This window comes from Marmota marmota, unplaced genomic scaffold, assembly GCF_001458135.2.
Source record: "Marmota marmota marmota unplaced genomic scaffold, marMar, whole genome shotgun sequence".
NCBI classification, from domain to species: domain Eukaryota; kingdom Metazoa; phylum Chordata; class Mammalia; order Rodentia; family Sciuridae; genus Marmota; species Marmota marmota.
The window spans coordinates 5,143,506-5,165,429 of record NW_025999946.1 but is presented as its reverse complement, the minus strand read 5'-3'; the positions used below and the strand labels follow the sequence as shown (position 1 = coordinate 5,165,429).

Sequence of the window (21,924 nt, the reverse complement as noted above, 5' to 3'; positions counted from 1 at the left end):
TATCCTTCTTTGTAGTTTTCTCACACAATATCGAAGAATGAAGTGCAATTAAAAAATGTGAAAATTGGAAAATATGCAAAATTGAAAATGCCATCAATCCACATTGAATTTTTAAAAAATTGGTCAAGAAAAGAAAAGAATGACAGTGTGTTAAGTGATGGGGGAAGTGGTTGTGGTTTGGGGTGGGGGTGGAAGTGGGGTGTGGTGTACGTGTCAGCATTTGCAGAAGGGAAGGAAGAGTCACTAACTAAGCCACTATGTGGTTCTCATGTGGGGATGTGTGGGGAAAGGGCTGGTGAGGTGGTCTAGAGAGAAAAGATACATTTGAGGTAAGCTGGGGAATGCAGTGTGTATGTGTGTTTGTGTGTGTGTGTAAGTTGTATGTGTGTGTTTTTCTATGTGTAAGTTGTAAGTTCACTCACGTGGGCACAAACTGAATTGGAGTATATTGGGAAGAGCTATCTATACTGAGCTATACTCAGTATAGCTTAGTAAATCCTTAGATACATAACTGATACACAGAAGTCCAAAAGTTAATCAGGAGGAATGCACAAAAACCTGGAGATAAAATGAGCATCCCAATTAAATATAGAAGACTCAGGTTTTATATTCTGCTCTATTCTTGACTTAGATTTCCACAAATTGTACTCACAACTGACAGTTACTATGTCTCAATTTCCCAGTCTCTATTCAAAGAGAGCTGTACTTATTTCCAACTACCTCAGAATTCCTATGGACCTCAAAGAATCAGAAGTTTCCATACCATAGAATAGTGTGTAATATAATTGCCACCATCAAAAATCCTTCCGTGGGCTGGTGCTGTACCTCAGTGGCAGAGCACTTTCATAGTATGTGTGAGGCACTGGATGGAATCCTTAATACCACATGAAAATGAACAAATAAAATAAAGGCATTCTGTCCATCTTCAACTACAAAAAAATTTTTTTAAAAAATCCTTCCATAATTATTTATAACAGAATGCTAAATTTTTATGTATTTAAAATGTTCCTTATTACTACTAGTCTTCAAACTAATTATATGGCCAAGAGTAATGTTTAGCTAGTCACAACAAGAGTAAATGCCACATAGTCCTTAACCACTATAGTTTTTTTTTTTTTTTGCACATGTTTTGTTTATTTATTTTTTAATGTGGTGCTGAGGATCGAACCCACGGCCTCGAACGTGCTAGGCGAATGCTCTACCACTGAGCCACTACCTAAGCCCCCCCACCATAGGTTTTAATCTTGTGGAAATTTACTTTTTCATCTTTATCTTTGAGTTGCATGAACATTCACTTCAGTCTGGCCAGTTTATTCCATCGAACTGGAACATGCAGCCATCTCCAGACTTGCTCATTCTGGAATGTCTGGCCTCTTGCCTGCCTAACCAAACATTATTCTTCCTTTGAGGGCAGATTTAGTTCCATTGCCCTATTGACTCTTTCTTATCCTCAGGCCCATCATGATCTCCTCCTGCTTGGAATTTGAGCACTACACAATCTTTGGGTGATCTTCTCAAGCTAGGAATTTGAACAGTGCATACTCTCTGTAACCAGCTAGAGAGAACTCTGTTTTAAAAGGCTCACGTGAGGGACTGGACTTGTAGCTCAGTGGTAGAGCACTTGCCTAGCACATGTAAGGCACTGGGTTTGATCCTTAGCACCACTTTAATAATAATAATAATAAAAGGCTCATGTGATTAGGTCAAGCCTATCTGGGTAATTTTCCTATTTTAAGGCCAAATGTGCTACTAATCACAGTAGTAAAATGTATTATATTCACAGTGTATACACCAGGGCTCAGAAATCTTCAAGGACATCTTAGAATTTTTACTGACCACAATGGGTAAAACTTCTATAAACTTAGAAAGCTGTCTGGGTAGGAAAGGACAAAAACTCAAAAGTGAAACTTCACCAGGGGCTTTTGGAGACTGTGAATATGTCATTTGTGATTGTGTCAATAACAACAATGGCTCCTTTTACTGAAGGTCTCCTGAGTACTTTACATAAATTCATTCACTGATCCTTAAGATCATCTCTATTATGGACTGGGGTGGATAGAGCTCAGTTGTCTAATGTTTGCCTAGTATGTGCAAGGCCTTGGGTTCAATCTCCAGCACCACTAAACAAACAAAGAAAACAAAAACAAAACAAACAAAAAAAAAGGTGGTATTATCCTACTTTTACAAAGAAAGAAATTTTAGTAGAGTGAAGAAAAGCTACTTGCCAGATTTAAATCTCAATCTAATTATAAAGCTGGGATTACAGTTTGAATACTGGCTGACTCTGAGTTTGTGCACATTATGTTGTTTAACTCACCTATCTGTGGATCTGGGCGGTGAAGCAGAATGTAATAAGGTTGGTCTGGGCCCAGATTGTGGAGGGCATTTACATTAACATATGTTAACAGGTATCAAGAAAGATTTTAGAGCGTGTGTGAATGTGGGGGAAAGAGAGGAATAGAAATGGATATAGATGGAGAAGAGCACAAGGATATGAATGGAGGATTGTGAAGAATGGTATCTTTGGTAGGTTAATATGGCCAGTAATGAGCAGCCTGGATTACAAGATTGGAGTCAAGGATGATACAGTTAAAAGACTAGTACTAGTACTGAATCTTGTTGACAATTTTTAGGAAATACATCAGATGGAAGAACATGCTAAAAAGCTCATAACCATACAACTAACGAAGTGGGAACAGAGTGGAAATTACAGGAAAACAATCACACATAGTTCTATCACCAAGATATTACTATTAGCAATACAAAACAATGGGCAGATAAAATAGCTTTGCTAGCTATGGTAGAGACTAAAAAGTTTTATTAGTTTTCATAAGAATTTCCATAGGGAAAGGAAGTTCAAAAGGAGCTGTTTATTTAAAGTCAGTCATTATCAGACCTAGGTTACCAGCATAGCCTGGCTCATGGGCATGCAATCAGTGTTGATGGAAGGGCTCTTCACTCAGAAGGACTTCACACATTGTGGTTGCTGTCCTAATTCTAATTAATTTTATATTTCAGTTTGCATTATAGGAAGAAAGTCTAATGGGACAATGGAGCATGCCCTGGGACTTGAAGCCTCAGTTTATGCATGGACCTACTTTCTGTCACCTGCTTTGGATGGGATTTCAGATACCTTCTCCCAATCGTCCGTCCATCTGACCCTGCCCAGCCTCCCTCTCCCTACTCTTGCCCAGTGATTACAGTTTCCTGCTCCACCTTGGTCAGGGTTCAATGTGTGCTCCCTACAGTGTCTAGAGATGAGATACTAAGGTAGCCATTCTCAATTGGAGCTACAATGCAAGAGCATTCCGATGGCTGACTCAGTGGGAGAAAGTTATTCAGTCTCAGGAAAGGCTGTAATACCAGCCTTTCTGCTATAATTGGAGATGCAGGCCTATGGGAAGGAGAGATGCCTGGTTTGGCTTCCTTTCCCCTAACTGGGGAAGAGAGAATCAGTCCATCAGTTAGCAAGAGGAAGATCCTGGGACCCAGTGGGCTGCATAGGCCCAAGTTCCTGTGAGGGTCTCTATTTATCCCAAAGGTTTCCCTTGCCCAGGGAGTGCAACATTAAATAGCACATAAAAAATAGAAGTATAAGTTGAGAAACCACCAAAGGAAGGAAAAAGCTTTCACATTGCAGTATCCCACATTTTCATTTTGTAATGGGCCCCACAAATTTAGTAGCTGTCCCTATGTGTAATGCAAGACAAATTCCAAAACTTTTTTCTCATCTATAAAATGGGGGAATAAAATGATAAATGCTGCATACATCTGAATTTAAGTAAGGAATTATGCCCACTTTGAATGTACCAAATAATTATTATCTTAAAATTGATACAGAAGTTCACTGACTATAAAGATTGGGAAACAGTAATAACAATGTGAAGATATCAGAAGGGTGTGGTGGTGCACACCTGTAATCTCAGCCACTTGGGAGGCTGAGGCAGAAGGATTGTAAATTCAAGGTCAGCCTGGGCAATTTAGCCAGACCCTGTCTCAAATTAAAACAAAAATGGCTGGGAATATAGCTTAGTAGTAAAGTGCTTTCTTAGGATGCCCAAGACTCTAAATTCAATTCCCAGCGTAGTCCCCACCTTCCCTCAAAAAAACATATAAGAAGGAAGAGTTTAGGCCAGGTGTGGTGGACATACCTGTAGTTCCAGCCACTAAGGAGGCTGACTTAAGAGGATTCCAAGTTTAAGGTCAGCATCAGCAACTTAGTGAGGTCAGAAGCAACTTAATAGGACCCTGTCTCAAAACTAAAAAAAAAAAAGGGGGGGGGGAGGGGGTTGCCGCTGGAGATGTAGCTCTGTGGTAAAGCACCCCAGGATTCTACGTCCAGTAAATACCCACCCCCCAAAAGAAACTGTTCAGGATTTGACAATAAGCACATTAGAAACAAAGGGCATTATACTACTAGACAAAAATAGCTTTAAAAATTGGGTAGGACAAGGTATACTTCAGCCTCTTGTGAAATGTGGTCCCTTGAGAAGCTGTTTTCATTTGATTTGAGCCTCTTTTATGTGGAGGTTTTTATGAAAGCGTTTCCCCTCAGAATGGGGAAGCTTGGGCAAAGGAGAATTTGAGGTTAGGAAGACACACAAAAGATGTCGTAAACAAAACAGGCTGTGAGGGGATTGGGTAATGTGTTCTTACCTATCAACAAGTAAAATGTACACTCTTTTGTATTTTCCCTTTACTTTGAAGACATCTGTCCTCAATAAGTACAAAGGTGAACAATACAGAGGCAAAGCACAATGACGTCCAAGCAGATCATTTTTCAAGTGGTTCTCTCACCTCGGCCTCACATGTGCTGGGACCATAGGTGCGTGCCACCACTCCTGGTCTCAGGTTTGCTTTTTAACGGTGAAAACTAGAACCTGAGTCCATCAGTAGGAAATTTGTTACATAAATCGTTTTATTTTATACAACGGAATGCAGTTCTTCAAAAGAATGAGGTAGACTTCTAATAACTGTAAAAGATAACCCGGGAATTTTAATTAAGGCGGGAAAAATAGCTCGTTCTAGGAAAATGTTTAATCTCGTGTACTTAGAAAATACAGACACGCGCGTAAATGCACAAAGGTGTCGAAGGTTACACACCAAATTGTTAACTGGGAATATCTCGAGGCCAGTGGGTGGAGTGTGTATAAATCAACGGGACACTCACGTTTCTCGGTGCATTTCCTGTTGTTTGAATCTTTTACGTTTCTGTGTATTACTGAGAGGGAATGGAGGATATTCTGACGGTCTCTAGTTAAAAGTTGAGGAGGGGGCGGGGAGACCTACGGCCCCGAGTTTAATCAGACTCTAGCGCCGCCCGAGGTGAGAAGACCCCGCCCCGCTGAGGTGATTCTGCAGAGGGGCGGAGCTCTGCAGATCCGAGGCGGGAGGCGTCCCCGGAGGGCGGGACCATCAGACTCCAGCCGCACGCTCCGCTCCCACCATGCCCTTATAAGGAGCGCCCCGCGTTAGGGCTAGGGAATCCGGTCGCAGTCCCTGAAGCGCAGCCCCATTCCCAGGCCCCTCCCTTGGGAATGGGGGCGGGGCGGGAGTTTGGCGGCGCGGTGGTGAGGGTGGAGTATCTTGAAGAGGGGCCAATAGGACTAATGGCCTGGGCCCGAGCTGCTCAGCCATTGGGTGCGGCGACGTGAGGGGGCGGGGCGCCCGTGAGGCTGGTTACGCCAAGGGAAGCCCGGACTCTAGTCGCTGCTCCTACTCAGTCTCTCCGCCGGCTCCCGGCCCCTCTGATCCCAGTTCCCTGTGGCCCGCGGTTCGCCGCCCCGCAAGCCGCCACGATGCCTGTGTTTCATACACGCACGATTGAGAGCATTCTGGAGCCGGTGGCGCAGCAGATCTCGCACCTGGTGATTATGCACGAGGAGGGCGAGGTGGACGGCAAAGCCATCCCTGACCTCACCGCGCCCGTGGCCGCCGTGCAAGCGGCCGTCAGCAACCTCGTCCGGGTGAGCTTGCTGGGCCAGGGACGGGAGTCGGTGCGGGAGATGTCCCTGGAGTCTTGGTCCTCTTCGCGGCTTCGTTTCTCGGGTGGGCTGCCTGTGGCTTTGCGCGTGGACTCTTATGCCAGATACCGTGGGTTCTAATGCTGATTTCCCCACTCTGTGACCTTGAGCAAGCTCCTGAGCCTCCGGGGCCTCAGTTTCCTCATCCATAAAATGGGGGCAGTCACAGTAAAGCTTGTCTTGCGGGTATGGTAAGATTCAACGAGGTATTATTTGTAAAGTGCCTAGAGTGGCATATGTCAATAGTAAATGATAGTTGTGAGTCTATCTGGTGGCCACTTCCCTTGTACAGGCGGTCCTCACGTTGACTACCTTGCTCCCAGTTCCTTTTTAGGCCTCCCCAATCTGGCTTGTGGGTGGTGGTGGGGGGGCGGGTTCTCTTACTGATTCCCTGCCTTTCCTTCCAGGGATTCATATTTGAGCCACACTGCTCTCCTTTCTAACGAATTTTTCCGCCGCTCTGAGACTTGCTTCAGTCACCCACCCCTCAACAGGGCTCCCTGTATCTGACCCTGTTTTCCACTCGTCTAAACTGACCCTTCGTCTTCCTGCGGTGGCCTCCTTCACCCCGGAGCATTGTACTTCTCACACCTCAGGCATTCTAACACCTTTATGCAGTAATTCACGACCAGGAGCCCATTTCGCCTCTTCCTCACCCCTGCAGCCTTTTATTTTGTTCCCGCCTGTGGAGATGTCCACCTGGCTTTACCTGCTGTCAAACGGCTTCCTCCCGATGGGGCCTTTCCAGACTCTTGGGCCCTCCTCCTCGGCCCCTCCTTCTGCCAGGAAGCAAGATGGAGCTGCTGGGTGAGGCCTGTGGAATCCGGCATCCGCGGGCCCCTACCCAGGAGAAGGCTGGGGCATCCCTTCCCAGGTCCACACTTTTCTCGAGGCTAGTGGCTCAGCAGACCCCTGTAACCTATAGAGTCTAATAACAGGTGATTAATAACAGAGGTGATTTCTGGAGGAGATGAAGTTCGCTTCTGAAATGGGACAAAAGGTCCTGAGCCCAGTATCTTAACACTCCCCTGACTAATGTCACACTTTGTGCCCCACACTGGTTGGGTGACTCAGACTGCTCCCGTCTGTGAGGAACAACTCTGGAAAAAGTTTTTGCTGCTCCCTCACTGAGCTGGTAAATAGCGTGTGTCAGGGTAGTCGGAAGGTTGGGAGGTAACTGTGTCTGGGTGGGGCTTGGGTTATCTGATTAGCTACTTTACTGCACTTAAAGGCATTTTAGCAGCTGAAAGTTTTCCTCCATCTTCAGTGGCCTTGGACTGCCTCCAGCAGTTCAGAAGACTGGTAGCTAGGAAGACAGGGACATATCATAGACCAAAATTCTGATCTTTTGTCTATAAAGATTTATTAAGGCGGGGGTAGGGGGGGTTGTGGCTCCCCGCTAGAGAGGTGGCCTCGCATGTGTGAATTCCTGAGTTCTAACCTCAGCACCACATATAAATAAATAAAATGAAGGTATTGTGTCCATCTACAACTAAAAAACAAATTCAAAAAAATTTAGTAAGAATCTTTTAAAGAAGAATACTGTATTTATTCAAAATGTCTAGTTCTACATTGTTCTCTTTGTAACTAATTTTAATCTAAGGCTCCAGAGTGCATTCTTATGTAGTGTTGTCTAACATGGCTGCATTCCAGACCTCCATTTTTCAACAAATGGGAAACAATGTAAAGAGACAAGGTAATAGTGTCCTTCCATGTAGTACTTCAGGAAATGAAATCTTAAAACCACATGTTGCACTTGGAACAGAGTTAGTGTAGTCAAGGGGTTGATATCTGGTTAGGCTATTTAGAGAAAAGTTATTTATGAGCTTCCATGTCATGAATTAATAAGCATTAATGCCTGTAGTATAAAGAGCATTGTAATAAATCAGTGGTTCTCAGCTTAGAGTGTGCATGAGAATCACCACTGGGGCTTTTTAGATGTAAAGATGTTCAGTTTCCATCCCAGACTTGCTGAAGAATTCTTCAGGGGGAGGGTCAAGGGCTTTGTCTTTTTAAGAAGTTCCATAGATGACTGTGATATACAACCTTTGGTTGGGAAGGATTGTAAATAAGCACTGAGAATGCAAAGAAATAAGCTTCGTCATAAGATGAAAAAAAATTATATTAAGTTACATACTTCCCACACATACAAAAGAAGCAATTTGAGATTGGTGTATAGGCAGAGAGAAAGTAGAAAGAATTGTGCTGATAAATAATCATGAACAAACATACTTGTGAGTAAGTTGCTTCCAGATTTCAGTAAGTAGACTGTCTTGATTGCAGCTCAGGAGGCAAATTGGAGAGAAATTGGAGATGAAGTCAGTGCATGACATATGGTCAGTTTAACAGAAGGCCTTATCCAACAAAATGAACAAAGAGAGTGGGAGGGGGAGGATGAGAATGGTGTGTGCAGAATACTGTATGGGTTGTTCTGGGGAGTCCATAGGACCTACCTATTGTTTTAAAATCACAGTGCCAATTATGGCTCTTAAATATATGAATCCTCTACATGCTTCAAGTTCCCAAGTAGATTGTGTATAGAGAATTGGCCTTAGTTAATATTTTTTTTTTATATGCTTCCCAGGTCCTTTTCTCAACATTGGCACACAGATAGCTCAATAAATATTGCTGAAGGAAAAGGAACTATGGGGAGGGAGATAAATTAGAAGCCTTTAAAAATTGTTTGATCATGAAAAAAATGAAGGTTTGAACCTTGGATGTTGCAAGGAAAATGAAAAAGGAATTAAGTAGAAATATATTAGAAGAAGAAATAATAGAACTTGATAATAGAACCTTGAGTTTGAAAGAACCATACGGTATAATAAAAATAACAAAACTGATTTTTGAGTAAATATTCTGGAATTTATATAATCTGAGTGAGTGTTTCTTAGGAGTTACTTGGGAGGTTCTATCCTTATTCTGATATTCCTCTTTGGGAATTTCTTTCAGATATTTACATCTGTATGCTAAATTAATCTTATTTTGGTCAATAAAATATACATTTTGACTGAAATAAGCATTCCTGAGCCCACTACTTTATTTATGATTCTTGGTCTAAATGAAATTTAGATACTTCCAAAATTAAAATTTACTAGATGAAGATGAAATTTTTGATTGTTGAAATAGGTATTTATTTATTTGGTGCTGAGAATCAAACCCAGGGCTTCAGGCATGGCTAGACTAATGCTCTACCACTAAGCTATATGCCCTACCTCTAAAGGAGGTATTTATTGAGACCCCTTTGAATGTCAAAAGCGGTAAGTATGGTACTGGGCAGAATAAGTGTGATACTAGATTGAAAAGTTCCAAGTGGCACTGAGGAATTAAAGTACTTTGGAAGTTCAGAGAAAGATGAGATGACTTTTTTTTTTCCTTTTGGTGGCAGAGGGCAGGGAGGCTTTGTAGAGAATATAACATTTGAGCTGGGCATATAAGGCACATGGGACTTGAACATTTAAAAAAGAAGGCCTCACAAGTGGAAGAAACTCTATCCAGGCAAAGGTGCAGGATTTTCAAGAATCTGAGGAGCAGGTTTTGAATTGGAACATCATTAAAATAACTGCTTTTTTTTTTAACATTTATTTTTTAGTTGTAGTTGGACACAATACTTTTATTTTATTTTTTTATGTGGTGTTGAGGATCGAACCCAGGGCCTCATGCATGCTAGGTGAGCGCTAGCATGTGTGAGGCCCTGGGTTGGATCCTCAGCACCACATAAAAATAAACAAATTAAATAAAGGCATTGTGTCCAACTACAACTAAAAAAATAAATATTAAAAAAAATCTTCTATCATCTCATCTATATACATCTATATATTACAACTAAGTCATCACTTTTACTTCATACTTGTGCAGGGTAAAATGGGAATATTTATTTTCATGTCTTTTTTTCCTACTCAGAATCCTGAATGAGACCATTTTTGGACCAGTTTTATTGAAATAAAATTCACATACCATATAATTAGCCTAATTAAAGTATACAATACAATTCAGTGGTTTTTGGTATATTTAGTGTTGTGCAATCATCACTGCAATCTAATTTTCTTTTCTTTTTTTATATATTTAAAATTCTAATTTGTTATTACAGTAGAATGCGTTTTGACACATCATATATAAATAGAGTATAATTTCTTATTTGTCTGGTTATACATGATGTAGAGTTACCCAGGTTATGTAATCATATATGCACATAGGGTAATAATTCATTCCACTATTATTCCTACCCTCATGCCCCCTCCTCTCCCTTCACTCCCCTCTGTCTAGTCCAAAATACCTCTGTTCTTCCCTGTCCCCCTTATTGTGAATTTGCAATCTAATTTTAGAACATTTTTGGCCACTCAAAAAGAAACCCCACATTCCTTAGCCATTACTCAATATCTCCCCAACACCTTCACCTCCCTTGTCCGTAGTAACCACCAATCTTCCTTCTCTCTCTGTGGATCTGCCTGTTTTGGACATTTCATATAAGTTATATAACATGTTGCCTTTGTGTTTGATTTCTTTCATGTAACCTAATGTTTTCAAGGTTCAACAAGGTTTAATGTGGTATAGCATGTATGAAAACTTCATTCCTTTTTATTATTGCATTAATGTTCATTGTATTGAATAAGACCCTTCTAAACACAACAAGTTCAATGCAATACTAAAGCAAGAGTGAGGTAGGAAAGGGAAGTGTAAAAAAACAAAGTAGAGGAGAGAAGTTCTAAGAAGGGTGGGATTCAGTAAGCAGTGTGAGAAAGTAAGTCTTAGACTGCCCATCTTATACCATGCTTTATAATTTTTTTTCTTTCCCATTAAAGTGACCTATAGAAAACTGTCAGTCTTTCATGTGCAGATTATAGTCAAGTCAGTTTTATTAATGGGGCTTCAGATACTTTGCTTTCCTCATTGCATCTGAGGGCATGGGTTGTAACTATTCCTTGGGCTCATGAAATATTTATTTTGGGAGTTTTTGTGGCCTTGACTTTTATGGGTTTTACCCATATATCATATGCTATTGGGACTAGTTTTGGTACAAATAGTAACATTGTTTTTGCTTTAAACTGATAGATGGGAAAGGCTGTGTGATTTCTCCCCAACCCACCAATCTTGGAAGCCTAGGCTTTGTACATGCTAGGCAAGTGCTGGATCATTGAGCTATATACCCATCGCTTTTTATTTTTTGAGACAGTTCTTGCTCAGTTGCCCAGGCTGGCTTCAGCCTCCCAATTAGCTGGGATTATGGGCATGGGCCACATGTTCTGCTCTTAAAAAGAGATCAGCAATTAATTGTGTCACTTTTAATTATCAATATTAACATCTGAAATTATTTATTTATTTTTTTTGGTTGGAGGTCAAACTTATTTCAGTTAAAATAAGTAATAATCTTTGAGTGATAGGCCTGTGGGTAATTTTTTTCTTATTAATATTTTTCTGTATTTCCTAACTTTTAAAATGTACATATACTTACTATATTAAGCAAAAATTAATAAAGCATTTGTTTAATGCTTTAGAACTCATGAAATATCTTCTTATTGACAATCCCATTGCAATCTTGTGGGTAGATATTGTGTGCTCACCATTTTATAGATGAGGGAACTGTAGTTCAGAGAAATAAAGTAGTCTGCCCATAGCTGGTCAGCCTAGACTCAAGCTCTGACTCTTATTCCAGGTCCTCTGCTTTTTTTACTCCACCATTCTGTATCCACTTGGAGCAAAATTCTTTCGGTTGAGGTTTTCCACCTAAAATCAGAAGCAACAAGAATGCTATTAGTCATAGAGTTTCCATTTGTCCTGGCCCTGACAACTGTCTTGCCTGCTTGAAGGGTCTACATGAGAATGATATGAAGGTAGACTTCTGTTTCATCATAGCCTCACTCAATTTCAAAGTTTTTTTTTTTTCTTTTCTTCTTTTTTTTTTTTTTTAGAAATAAGAATCCATATGCTGGGTGCAATGGTGCATGCTTATCCCAGCCACTTGGGAGGCTGAGACAGGAGGGATTGCAGGTTCCAGCCCAGCTTGGGTGATTTAGGGGGACCTGTCTCAAAAATAAAGTAAAATAGAAGAACTGGAGATGTAGTTAATGGAATAGAGTGCTTACCTAATTTGTCCAAGGGCCTGAGTATCATACCTTTCAAAAAAAAAAAAAAAAAAAATCGAGAAAGGAATACATAGACATTATATTCCAAAACAATTTAATATTTACTCTTGTAAGAGAACAAAAGATTTTTGGAAATTGTGTATGTTCCTTTCTTTCTCTTTTGCCGTACCAGGGATTGAACCCAGGGCCTTGTGCATGATAGGTGAGTACTCCACCACTGAGCTATATTGCCATCCTGAAAATTGTGTCGTTTTCTACAACTATGTATATAATTTTAATAGAGCTCCAATTTTGTTTGTTTATATCCATACAATGGAAACTTAGTCTTTTCTAAAGTTGTTTTTTAAATATTCATATAACTTTAAAAATTTATTTATTTATTTATTGGTACTGGGGCTTGAACCCAGGGGTATTTAACCACTAAACCACATCCCCATCCCCTTTTTAATATTTTATTTAGAGGCAGGGTCTTACTGAGTTTCTTTGGGCCTCACTAGGTTGCTAAGGCTGGTTTTGAACTCATGTTCCTCCTGCCTCAGCTTCCCAAGCTGCTGGGAGTACAGGTGTGCACCACCATCCCTGACTTCATTGGTATAATTTTAAATGGGCAAAATAGGAATCAACAACAGTATCTTAGATTTGATGCCCCAGTTATAGTCATAGAGTAAGGAGAGCATTAGGGAAACTATTTGGAGCCAGGACTCATTTGGGTTTTAATATTTATTATATATTTGTTTAAAAACAAATATTTTGATCATTTAGCATAATTATTTAATTACTAATCACTTATATCATTATAAAATGTTTACTTCTTTTTATATCAGAACTGAGGGTTATCATTTTAGAAGTCTTCTGGCAACCTTCTAGTCTTTCAGTGCTGCCCAGGAAAGGGGTAGATGAGAATATTCTCATTACCCACAGCCTGTACTCCAGTAGAGCATGTGTGTGCTCCAGTGTGACACTCATTATGCTGTTCAGTGTTTGTCTTCTCCTGTAGGTTATTGGTTCCTTGGTGATAGAGACCAGATCTATTCTGGTCATAGATGTGCAATATAAATTTTAAACTTAAATGAACATATGAATAGCATTTGTTTTTATGTATACAATACTAGGAATTACTGTGCAACCAATATTTCCCATCCCCAAATTTCAAAGCCAGATTTGGAGAGACCCATCAAATTTATAAGGTTTTAACTGAAAAAGTAGAATATATACTAAGAGAGAGGAATGAATAGCTAACTGCCCATTGTTTGAGATAACAAAAGTGTTCAGGTTATTTTGGGTTTTGGTTTCTCTGTTTCAGAGTCATTTCAACTATGCAGGCCACTTACTAAATTCATAACATGCAGCTATATTGCCTCCTCTTTGGAAGTGGCATTTGGATTTTGCATTCTGTCTCTGGGAGTGCCTTTTTAAAATTTAATGATTTAGACCAGGTGTTGATACATTATTTGGAACTTGCTGGTTATGCAGCCTCATACTATGAGTCATAAATTCCTCATTATTTCCTTGAACCATATGGCAAGAGACAAAGATATCATAAAGTTGTTCTGCTGGATTTTTGCTTTTTGGCTGATTTGGACCCAGCCTTTTTATTAAACCTTATGCCATGGTCTTAAAAGTGGCATATATTTTTTACATAATAAACCAGTGTTAGGGAAATCTTAAAAGAAGCAGCAATACTTTAATGAACAACTATCAGAGATTAGCTGGTTTCTTTTTGTGCACATGTGTACTGAAGATTGAACCCACTGAGCTACATCCCTAGTCCTTGTTTTATTTTTTATTTTTGAGATAGGGTCTCACTGAGTTTCCAAGGCTGGCCTCAAACTTGCAATTCCTCCTGCTTCAGCCTCCCATGTAACTGGGATTACAGGTGTATACCATCTCTCTCAGCTGGTTTCTATCTAGAGATTTTCTAGAATAATGGTCTGTGCTCAGATTCAGTCAGGTCATCTAGCTTTCAGGCAGGTCTGACTTTAAACCATCCTCTATGAATGGGACTAAAAAGACCACAAACTTCTGCCTTAGCATTTTTTTTTTTTTTTTTAAGCTTCAGCAACCTTTAGTACTATAGAGCATAAATTCTTCAGAGTGAGCTTTTAGGAGGAAAGTCTAAGCCTGGGATACCAAGGAAGATGTTGATACATTAGAGGAAGGACTTCCTGTTGGAGGCTTTAACTTGTGTTTCTATTCCTTGTACAATGGACTTAGAGAATTTCTGCAATGTGTTTGAATCTCTTGGACCACATTAATTCAGATAAGATGAATTTTGAATTATCTACTGGCTGATTCTTTATTTTTTCAATCATTTTTAATACTAACTTGGTTTCCATTTGGGAATCCATATGGAAAGAAAGATGCCTCTTGCCTTTTCCTTCTCAAGAAGTTACAAAAAGGGGCTAGGACTATAGCTTAGTGGTAGATTGCCTAGCATGTGTGAGGCACTGGGTTTGATCCTTAGCACCACATTAAGATAAATAAAGAAATAAAATAAAGGCATGCTGTTCAGCTGTGTAGCCCATTTATTGAGTGGGTTTTTTTTTTTTTTTTTTCTGGTGTTAAGTTTTTTGAGTTCTTTATATATCCTGGAGATTAGTGCTCTGACGTGTGTGTGGCAAAAATTTGCTCCCAAAATGTAGGCTCTCTGTTCACCTCATTGATTGTTTCTTTTGCTGAGAAGCAGCTTTTTAGTTTGAGTTCATTCCACTTATTAATTCTTGATTTTATTTCTTGTGCTTAAGGAATTTTGTTAAGGAAGTTGGGGCCTAATTTGATGTGATAAAGATTTGGGCCTACTTTTTCTTTTATTAGGTGCAGAGTCTCTGGACTAATTCCTAGGTCCTTGATCCACTTTGAGTTAAGTTTTGTGCATGGTGAGAGATAGGGGCTTATTTTCATTTTGCTACATATGGATTTTCAGTTCTCCATTTGTTGAAGAGGTTATCTTTTCTCCAATGTATGTTTTTGGTGCCTTTGTCTAGAATGGGATAACTGTATTTATGTGGGTTTGTCTCTGTGTCTTCTGTTCTGTACCATTGGTCTACATGTCTATTTTGGTGCCAATATCCAGGATATATAAAGAACTCAAAAAACTTAACACGAAAAAGACAAATAACCCAGTCAATAAATGGGCTAAGGAGCTGAAGAGTCAGACTTCTCAGAAGAAGATAAAACATTCGATCAACAAATATATGAAAAAATCTCCAACATCTCTAATAATTAGAGAAATGCAAATCAAAACTACTCTTAAGATTTCACCTCACACCAGTCAGAATGGCAGCTATCAGGAATACAAACAATAGGTATTAGCGAGGATGTTGGGGGGAAAGGCACACTGATACATTGCTGGTGAGACTGCAAATTGGTGCAACCACTCTGAAAAGCAGTATGGAGATTTCTTAGAAAACCTGGAATGGAACCACCATTTGACCCAGCTATCCCACTCCTCAGTCTATACCTAAAGGACTTAACATCAGCATGCTACATTAGCACAGCCACATCAATGTTTATAGCAGCTCAATTCACAATAGCTAAACTGTGGAAGCAACCTAGATGCCCTTCAATAGATGAATGGATAAAGAAACTGTGGCATATATACACAATGGAATATTACTCAGCATTAAAAGATAATAACATTATTGCATTTGCAGGTAAATGGATGGAGTTGGAGAATATCATGCTAAGCGAATTAAGCCAATTCCAAAAAACCAAAGGCCGAATGTTCTCTCTGATAAATGGATGCTTAATCCATAACAGGGGAGTGGCATGGGAAAAATGGAGGAACTTTGATTGGGCAAAGGGGAGGGAGGGTTGGGGAGGGTGCATGGGGGCAGGAAAGATGGTGGACATCATTACCCTAGGTACATGTATGACTGCACACATAGTGCAACACTACATCGTGTACAACCAGAGAAATGAAAAGTTGTGTTGAAGTTGTGTACAATGAATCAAAATGCATTCTGTTGTCACATAATACCTAATTAAAATGAATAAATTAATAAAAAATTTAAAAAGGCATGCTGTCCATCTACAACTTCAAAAAATAAAAATAAAAAGAAGTTACAAAAAGATTTATTAATGCCTGTAATCCCAGTGGCTTGAGAGGCAGAGGCAGGAGAATCACAAGTTCAAAGCCAGCCTCAGCAACTTAACAAGACCCTGTCTTAAAATAAAAGATAAAAAGGGTTGGGAATGTGGCTCAGTGGTTAAGCAAGGTTTAGATTAATGTATATGGGAATTTTGTTCATTTGTAGTATACTATTAGTAACAAGTTTTTTATCATGCTTAGTCTTTAGATAGTCTTTGAAAAATAACATTTTTTCTTGTTAAAATTAATTTTTCAGGGGCTGGGGTTGTGGTTCAGTGGTAGAGCGCTCTCCTCGCACGTGCAAGGCTCCTGGGTTTGATCCTCAGCACCAAATACAAATAATAAATAAGTAAATAATAAAGTTAAATTTTTTTAAAAAATTAATTTTTCATTGTTGAAATAGAATTTTATTAAGACACAGGATCAAGTAACCATTGGTTAAATTTGTTAAATTTGTTGTATTTTTTTTGACACTATGTGTAGAGGTATAGTATGATAGAGTATTGAGTAAAAGGTGACTTTTATAATTAAACAGGAAATTGGGGGTTTGTTGTTTTTTTTCCTTGGTAAAAATTTTGTAGATTTTGTATACTCATATGCTGGATCATCAGTCCTTGGATGATTGATTTACGTGCAATGTTTCTTTTCCCTTCCTCCCCAGACTCCTAGAGTGTCTCCCTTTAGATTGTTGGTTTCTTTTTTTTGGGAGGGGGGCGTGTACCTGGGATTGAACTCAGAGGTACTCAACCACTGAGCCACATCCCTAGCCCTATTTTGTATTTTATTTAGAGATAGAGTCTCACAGAGTTAGTGCCTCACTTTTGCTAAGATTAGCTTTGAACTTGCGATCCTCCTGCCTCAGCCTCCCAAGCCACTGGGATTACAGGCGAACGCCACGAACGCCACTGTGCCTTCCAATTCTATCATTTCTATTAGTAGTCAGCTCATTGATTGGTGTGAGTGTGGGTGGAGTGTAGGTGTATGCTAGATGAGAGAATTGGTGAATCTTAGAACTAAAAATGTTTCACAGATAATGTTAAGTTGCAGAAAATGGAGTCTTTGGCCCTTAGAGAATTTCCCACTGATAAAATTTCCACTTGAATTACTTTTCAGGGGAAAGTGGCTGAATTTCATTGCAATTCTTACCACAGTGGGCCAAAATCCAAGTTAAAGTCATTCTTTCTTTTGAAAAAATATTTAGTTATTCCCACGAGTAAGCTTTCTGTGAAGAAAGAAAAATGGCACATTTGTTCTTAAAGTTGAAAGTTGAGGGACCTCTGTTATCTAATTTCCCAATGTTTCCAGTTTTCTCTCCATCTTCACCACATCTCTGGGGAACTGGCTCATTTTTTATAATCTATCAGGTAAACAACATGTTTTTATTCATACAGTTAAAAATAGATGAAGATACATGAAACTTTACATAGAAAAATATATCAGCAACACTTAAATTTCTTGTCCTACTATTCTTTTTTTTAAAGAGAATTTTTTAATATTTATTTCTTAGTTTTCGGCGGACACAACATCTTTGTATGTGGTGCTGAGGATCGAACCCGGGCCGCACGCATGCCAGGCGAGCGCGCTACCACTTGAGCCACATCCCCAGCCCCGTCCTACTATTCTTCATCCCAAATAGTAAAATTATTTATTGGACTCTAGCTATGTATATTGTTCAGTGTCATGAATGATCCTAGACTTTATAAGATATGATTTCTAGCTTCAATTTGCTTAAAATACAGATGAGATTAAAATTTTATAAAGGGCCGAGAGTGGTTGCACATGCCTGTAATCCCAGTGGTTTGGGAGGCTGAGGTAGGAAGATCGCAGGTTCAAGGTCAGCCTCAGTAATTTAGTAAGGCTGTAGGCGACCTAGTGAGATCCTGTCTCAAAATAAAAAATAAAAAGGGTGGGGATAGTAGAGGATAGGAAAGGTAGCAGAATACAACAGTCACTAGTATGACAATATGTAAAAACGTGGATGTGTAACCGATGTGATTCTGCAATCTGTATACGGGGTAAAAATGGGAGTTCATAACCCACTTGAATCAAATGTATGAAATACATTTCAAGAGCTTTGTAATGTTTTGAACAACCAATAAAAAAAAAAAAAGAAAAAAAAAGGGCTGGGGATGTGGCTCAGTGGTTAAGCTCCCTTGGGTTAAATCCCTGGTGTGTGTGTGTGTGTGTATAAATTTATATATATTTATAAATTTATAAAGGATTTTCCTACTTATTCTCCACTAATGAAATTGTTGGATTTAAGTTATTCCTCTCAAAGGGTTATGTGTTAGTACTATGAATACAGTGGTTTTTATTCTTTGGAATCATGGAGAAAATGTGAAGTGACAAATACACAGTGGGCCAGCAGCAAATGGAAAGGAGTGAACAGTTGGTGGGCCCCATAGTTAGGAAAAGATCTTTTAAGTACTGGGCTCATCTACTCTCTGTCTATGATACCCCCGGCTCATTGAATTTTTATTTCTTCCAAAGCACAGTGCTTCTTGTGGACTTTTTATGTGGGCTGTTCCTTCTGCCTGTACGTCTTTGGATGATTTCTACCAATCCTTCAATTCTGTATTGAATGTCTATTTTTCAGGGGTGCATTCTTGGGCTGCCTCTAATCTAGATCAGGCCCTTCTATATCATATGCTTTCTATATTTTTCCTTATTATACTTATTACAATTATAATTAATTATGTGATTTTTACTTGTTTAACATCTTTCTCCCTACCAGAGCTCTGCTGTTTGCCTCTGAATTTTTAGCACCCATCATGGTGCCTGGCTCATAGTAGGGTCTTGAGTAATATTTGTTAAGTGAAAAATGGGAGGATAAGCCATACTGTAATCTCAGCTATTGTGAGGCTAAGGAGGATTCCAAGTTTGAGGCTAATCTGGGCAATTTAGCAAGACCCTATGTCAAAATAAAAAATAAATCAGATGTGGTAGTACGTCTTACCTGTAATCCCAGCAATTTGGGAGGCTAAGTCAGGAGGATTGCAAGTTTGAGGACAGTCTCAGCAACTTAGTGAGGCTGTTTTAGAATAAAAAAATAAAATGGACTGGGGATTTAGCTCAGTGGTAAAGCACCTCTGGGTTCAATCCCTGGTATCCAAATAAATAAATAAATAAGTAAAATGGGGATGTAGCCCAGTGGTAGAACACTTGCCCAGCTTGAGGCCCTGGGTTTGATTCCCAACACACACACACAACCCCCCAAAACAAAGAAACAAAGAAACATTTTCTGGAGAAATACAGTATATATCATTGCTATCAGTGAATTTTGAAGAAATTTAACTGCCAATTAGGAAAGTAAGTGTAAATCATTGCATGCAATAAGACCATCCAACTCATGTTGAATAAATTCTAGGCACAGCCCTCAGGTGCATATGAAGATGATCCTGCTCAGCTCAACACAAGATTATGGGGGATATGTAAGAAGATAAAAACAAAAAGTGGATTTGAAATTTACTGTTAGTTTTGATCCTTTGCAAATGAACAGAATAACCCCCTTTGGCAAAATGCATCTATTATGAGTTAGCACATATCAAAAGTCATACTTTTTAGACAGATCAGGTAAATCAGTATAGAAACATAACAAGAATTTGGGGAAGTATTAGAGTTTAACAATTAAGAGTTTAACTCCTTACATTCAAATCTCACCATTGACACCTTTGAGAAAGATGCCATTGGAAAAATTATTTAATCCCTAATTCTTATGGTCCTCCTCTGTAAAATAGTAAAACTGAACTAAAGATAGTACATGACTCATAATGTTATTGTATTGAATGAGTTCATTAAAATGTTTAGAACTATTTCTGTCACATAGTTAAGAGCTCAGTGTTAGATATTATCACTAATATTCTTTCCCATGATTTTAAAGTCATATTTTAAATGTTAATCTAATGAAAAGGCAGAGTTTTCTTTTCTTTTTTTAATGTCTAAGCATAGATTCTAACTTCTACTCAACAAGGCAAAGTGCCAATGAAAGCTTTCAGTAGAATTCCATATGTTGTGGAATACACAGTTCTACCAACTGTGGGGAAAATATCACTCACAGTTTTAGATTCCTGAACCTTTGATTGCCAGTTTCCCATTATTAAGGACAACTATCTGATTTTTTTTCTCTGCTGAGGATGGAACCCGGAGTCTCAGGCATGCTGGGCAAATACTCAGCCACTGAGCTATAATTCCCAGCCCAACCATCTAATTTTCTTTTGTATATGGGTTCTTGATACATTACCAAGGTTGGCCTTGAACTCCTGGACTCAGACATTTCTTCTGCCTCAGCTTCCCAGATATCTGCGATTATAGGCATGCACTAGTTTAATTTTTTGTGTGTATGTGTGCTACTGGGGATTGAGTCCAGTGGCATTCCACCATTGAGCTACATCCACAGCCCTTTTTATTTTTTATTTTGAGACAGCATCTTACTAAATTGATGAGGTTGGCTTTGAATTTACAATTCTCCTGCCTCAGCTTCCCAAATCCCTAGGATTACAGGTGTGCACCACCATGCCCAGCAATTTTACCATTGTAAAGCATATAGTTCTGTGGCATCAAGTACTTCGCATTGTTCTACAATCATTACTACCACATATTTCCAGAAATCTTTTCATTTTTTCTCAGCTGAAAGTATGCATTTCTCCTTCTCCCCATGCCCTGACAACCACCATTACTTTTTGTCTCTATGAATTTGACTATTATACGTCACTTTGGAATTATACAGTATTTGCCCTTGACTGCTTGGCTTATTTCACTTAGTCTAATGTCTTAAGTTTCGTCCATTTTGTAGCATATATCAAAATGTCCTTTGTTTTGAAGGTTGAATTATATATGTGTGTACCACATGTTACTTATCCAGCATCTGTTTTGGGGTTTCTTCTACCTTTTGGCTATTGTGAATAATGCTGCAGTTTCATTGTACTTTTAATGCCTGAGGCCTGGACTCTGTCCCTGAAGAACATGAGCTTCTGATGTGGTTGGGCCAGGATGATGTACCCAGTCTCTGATGCTAGGAAGAAACATATAATCAAATCAGGCTTAAGGCCCCCTTTCAGGATATGGTGGGAAGACAAGAAGGGACATTCGTTCTTTCTTAGAGGGGCAGCATTTGAAGCATGAGAAAGTTTTCTAGCCAAAGAAAATGGAAAGACTTTTTATACAGAGTGAATAGAAATATAAAAGGGTTAAAATGTGCAGTTAGGGAATGGGAGCTTTAGTAACAAAGTAGGTTGTGTGCCTGCTTATGAAGGTACTTACTTGCCATATAAATCAGTTTTTTGTTGTTGCAGGGGGTGGGGTGGGGAGGCACTTAAGCCACATCCCCAGCCCTTTTTGTGTTTTATTTTGAGACAGGGTCTCATTGAGTTGCTTAGGGCCTCACCAAGTTGCTGAGGCTGTCTTTGAACTTGTAATCTTCCTGTAGCAGCCTCCTGAGCCACTGGGATTCCAGGCGTGTGCTACTGTGCCAGGCTATAAATCAGTTTTGAAAAAGAAAACACTAATTTTAATGTTTGAATATGTAAAAAAAATCATAGTTCAAAATGTAAAAGGTAAGAGGTATACAGGGAAAAGTGTCCTTTTCTCTTTTGAATTTGAGCTAACTGGTTTTCCTTTTCATTGGAAAACAGTGACATAAGAAACTCAGTGTCTTGGGGCTAGGGTTATGTGGCTCAGTGGTAAAGCGCTTGCCTAACAAATGTGAGGCACTGGGTTCAATCCTCAGCACCAC

At 39.3% G+C, this 21,924-nt stretch overlaps 1 protein-coding gene across 4 annotated transcripts in view; it reads left to right on the top strand.

Annotated features, from left to right (window-relative positions):
- Window positions 1-5,675: 5,675 nt before the first annotated feature.
- Vcl (vinculin) overlaps window positions 5,676-21,924 on the top strand; it is a 115,957-nt gene continuing 99,708 nt past the window's right edge. Inside the window, exon 1 of one of the 4 annotated variants that reach the window (XM_048801832.1) lies at window positions 5,676-5,966. In XM_048801832.1, coding sequence (XP_048657789.1) covers window positions 5,799-5,966 — 168 coding nt within the window. In that variant the 5' untranslated portion in view covers window positions 5,676-5,798. The remainder of the gene's footprint in view (window positions 5,967-21,924) is intronic. The other 3 variants (XM_015504613.2, XM_048801833.1, XM_015504612.2) reach the window with 3 other exon arrangements.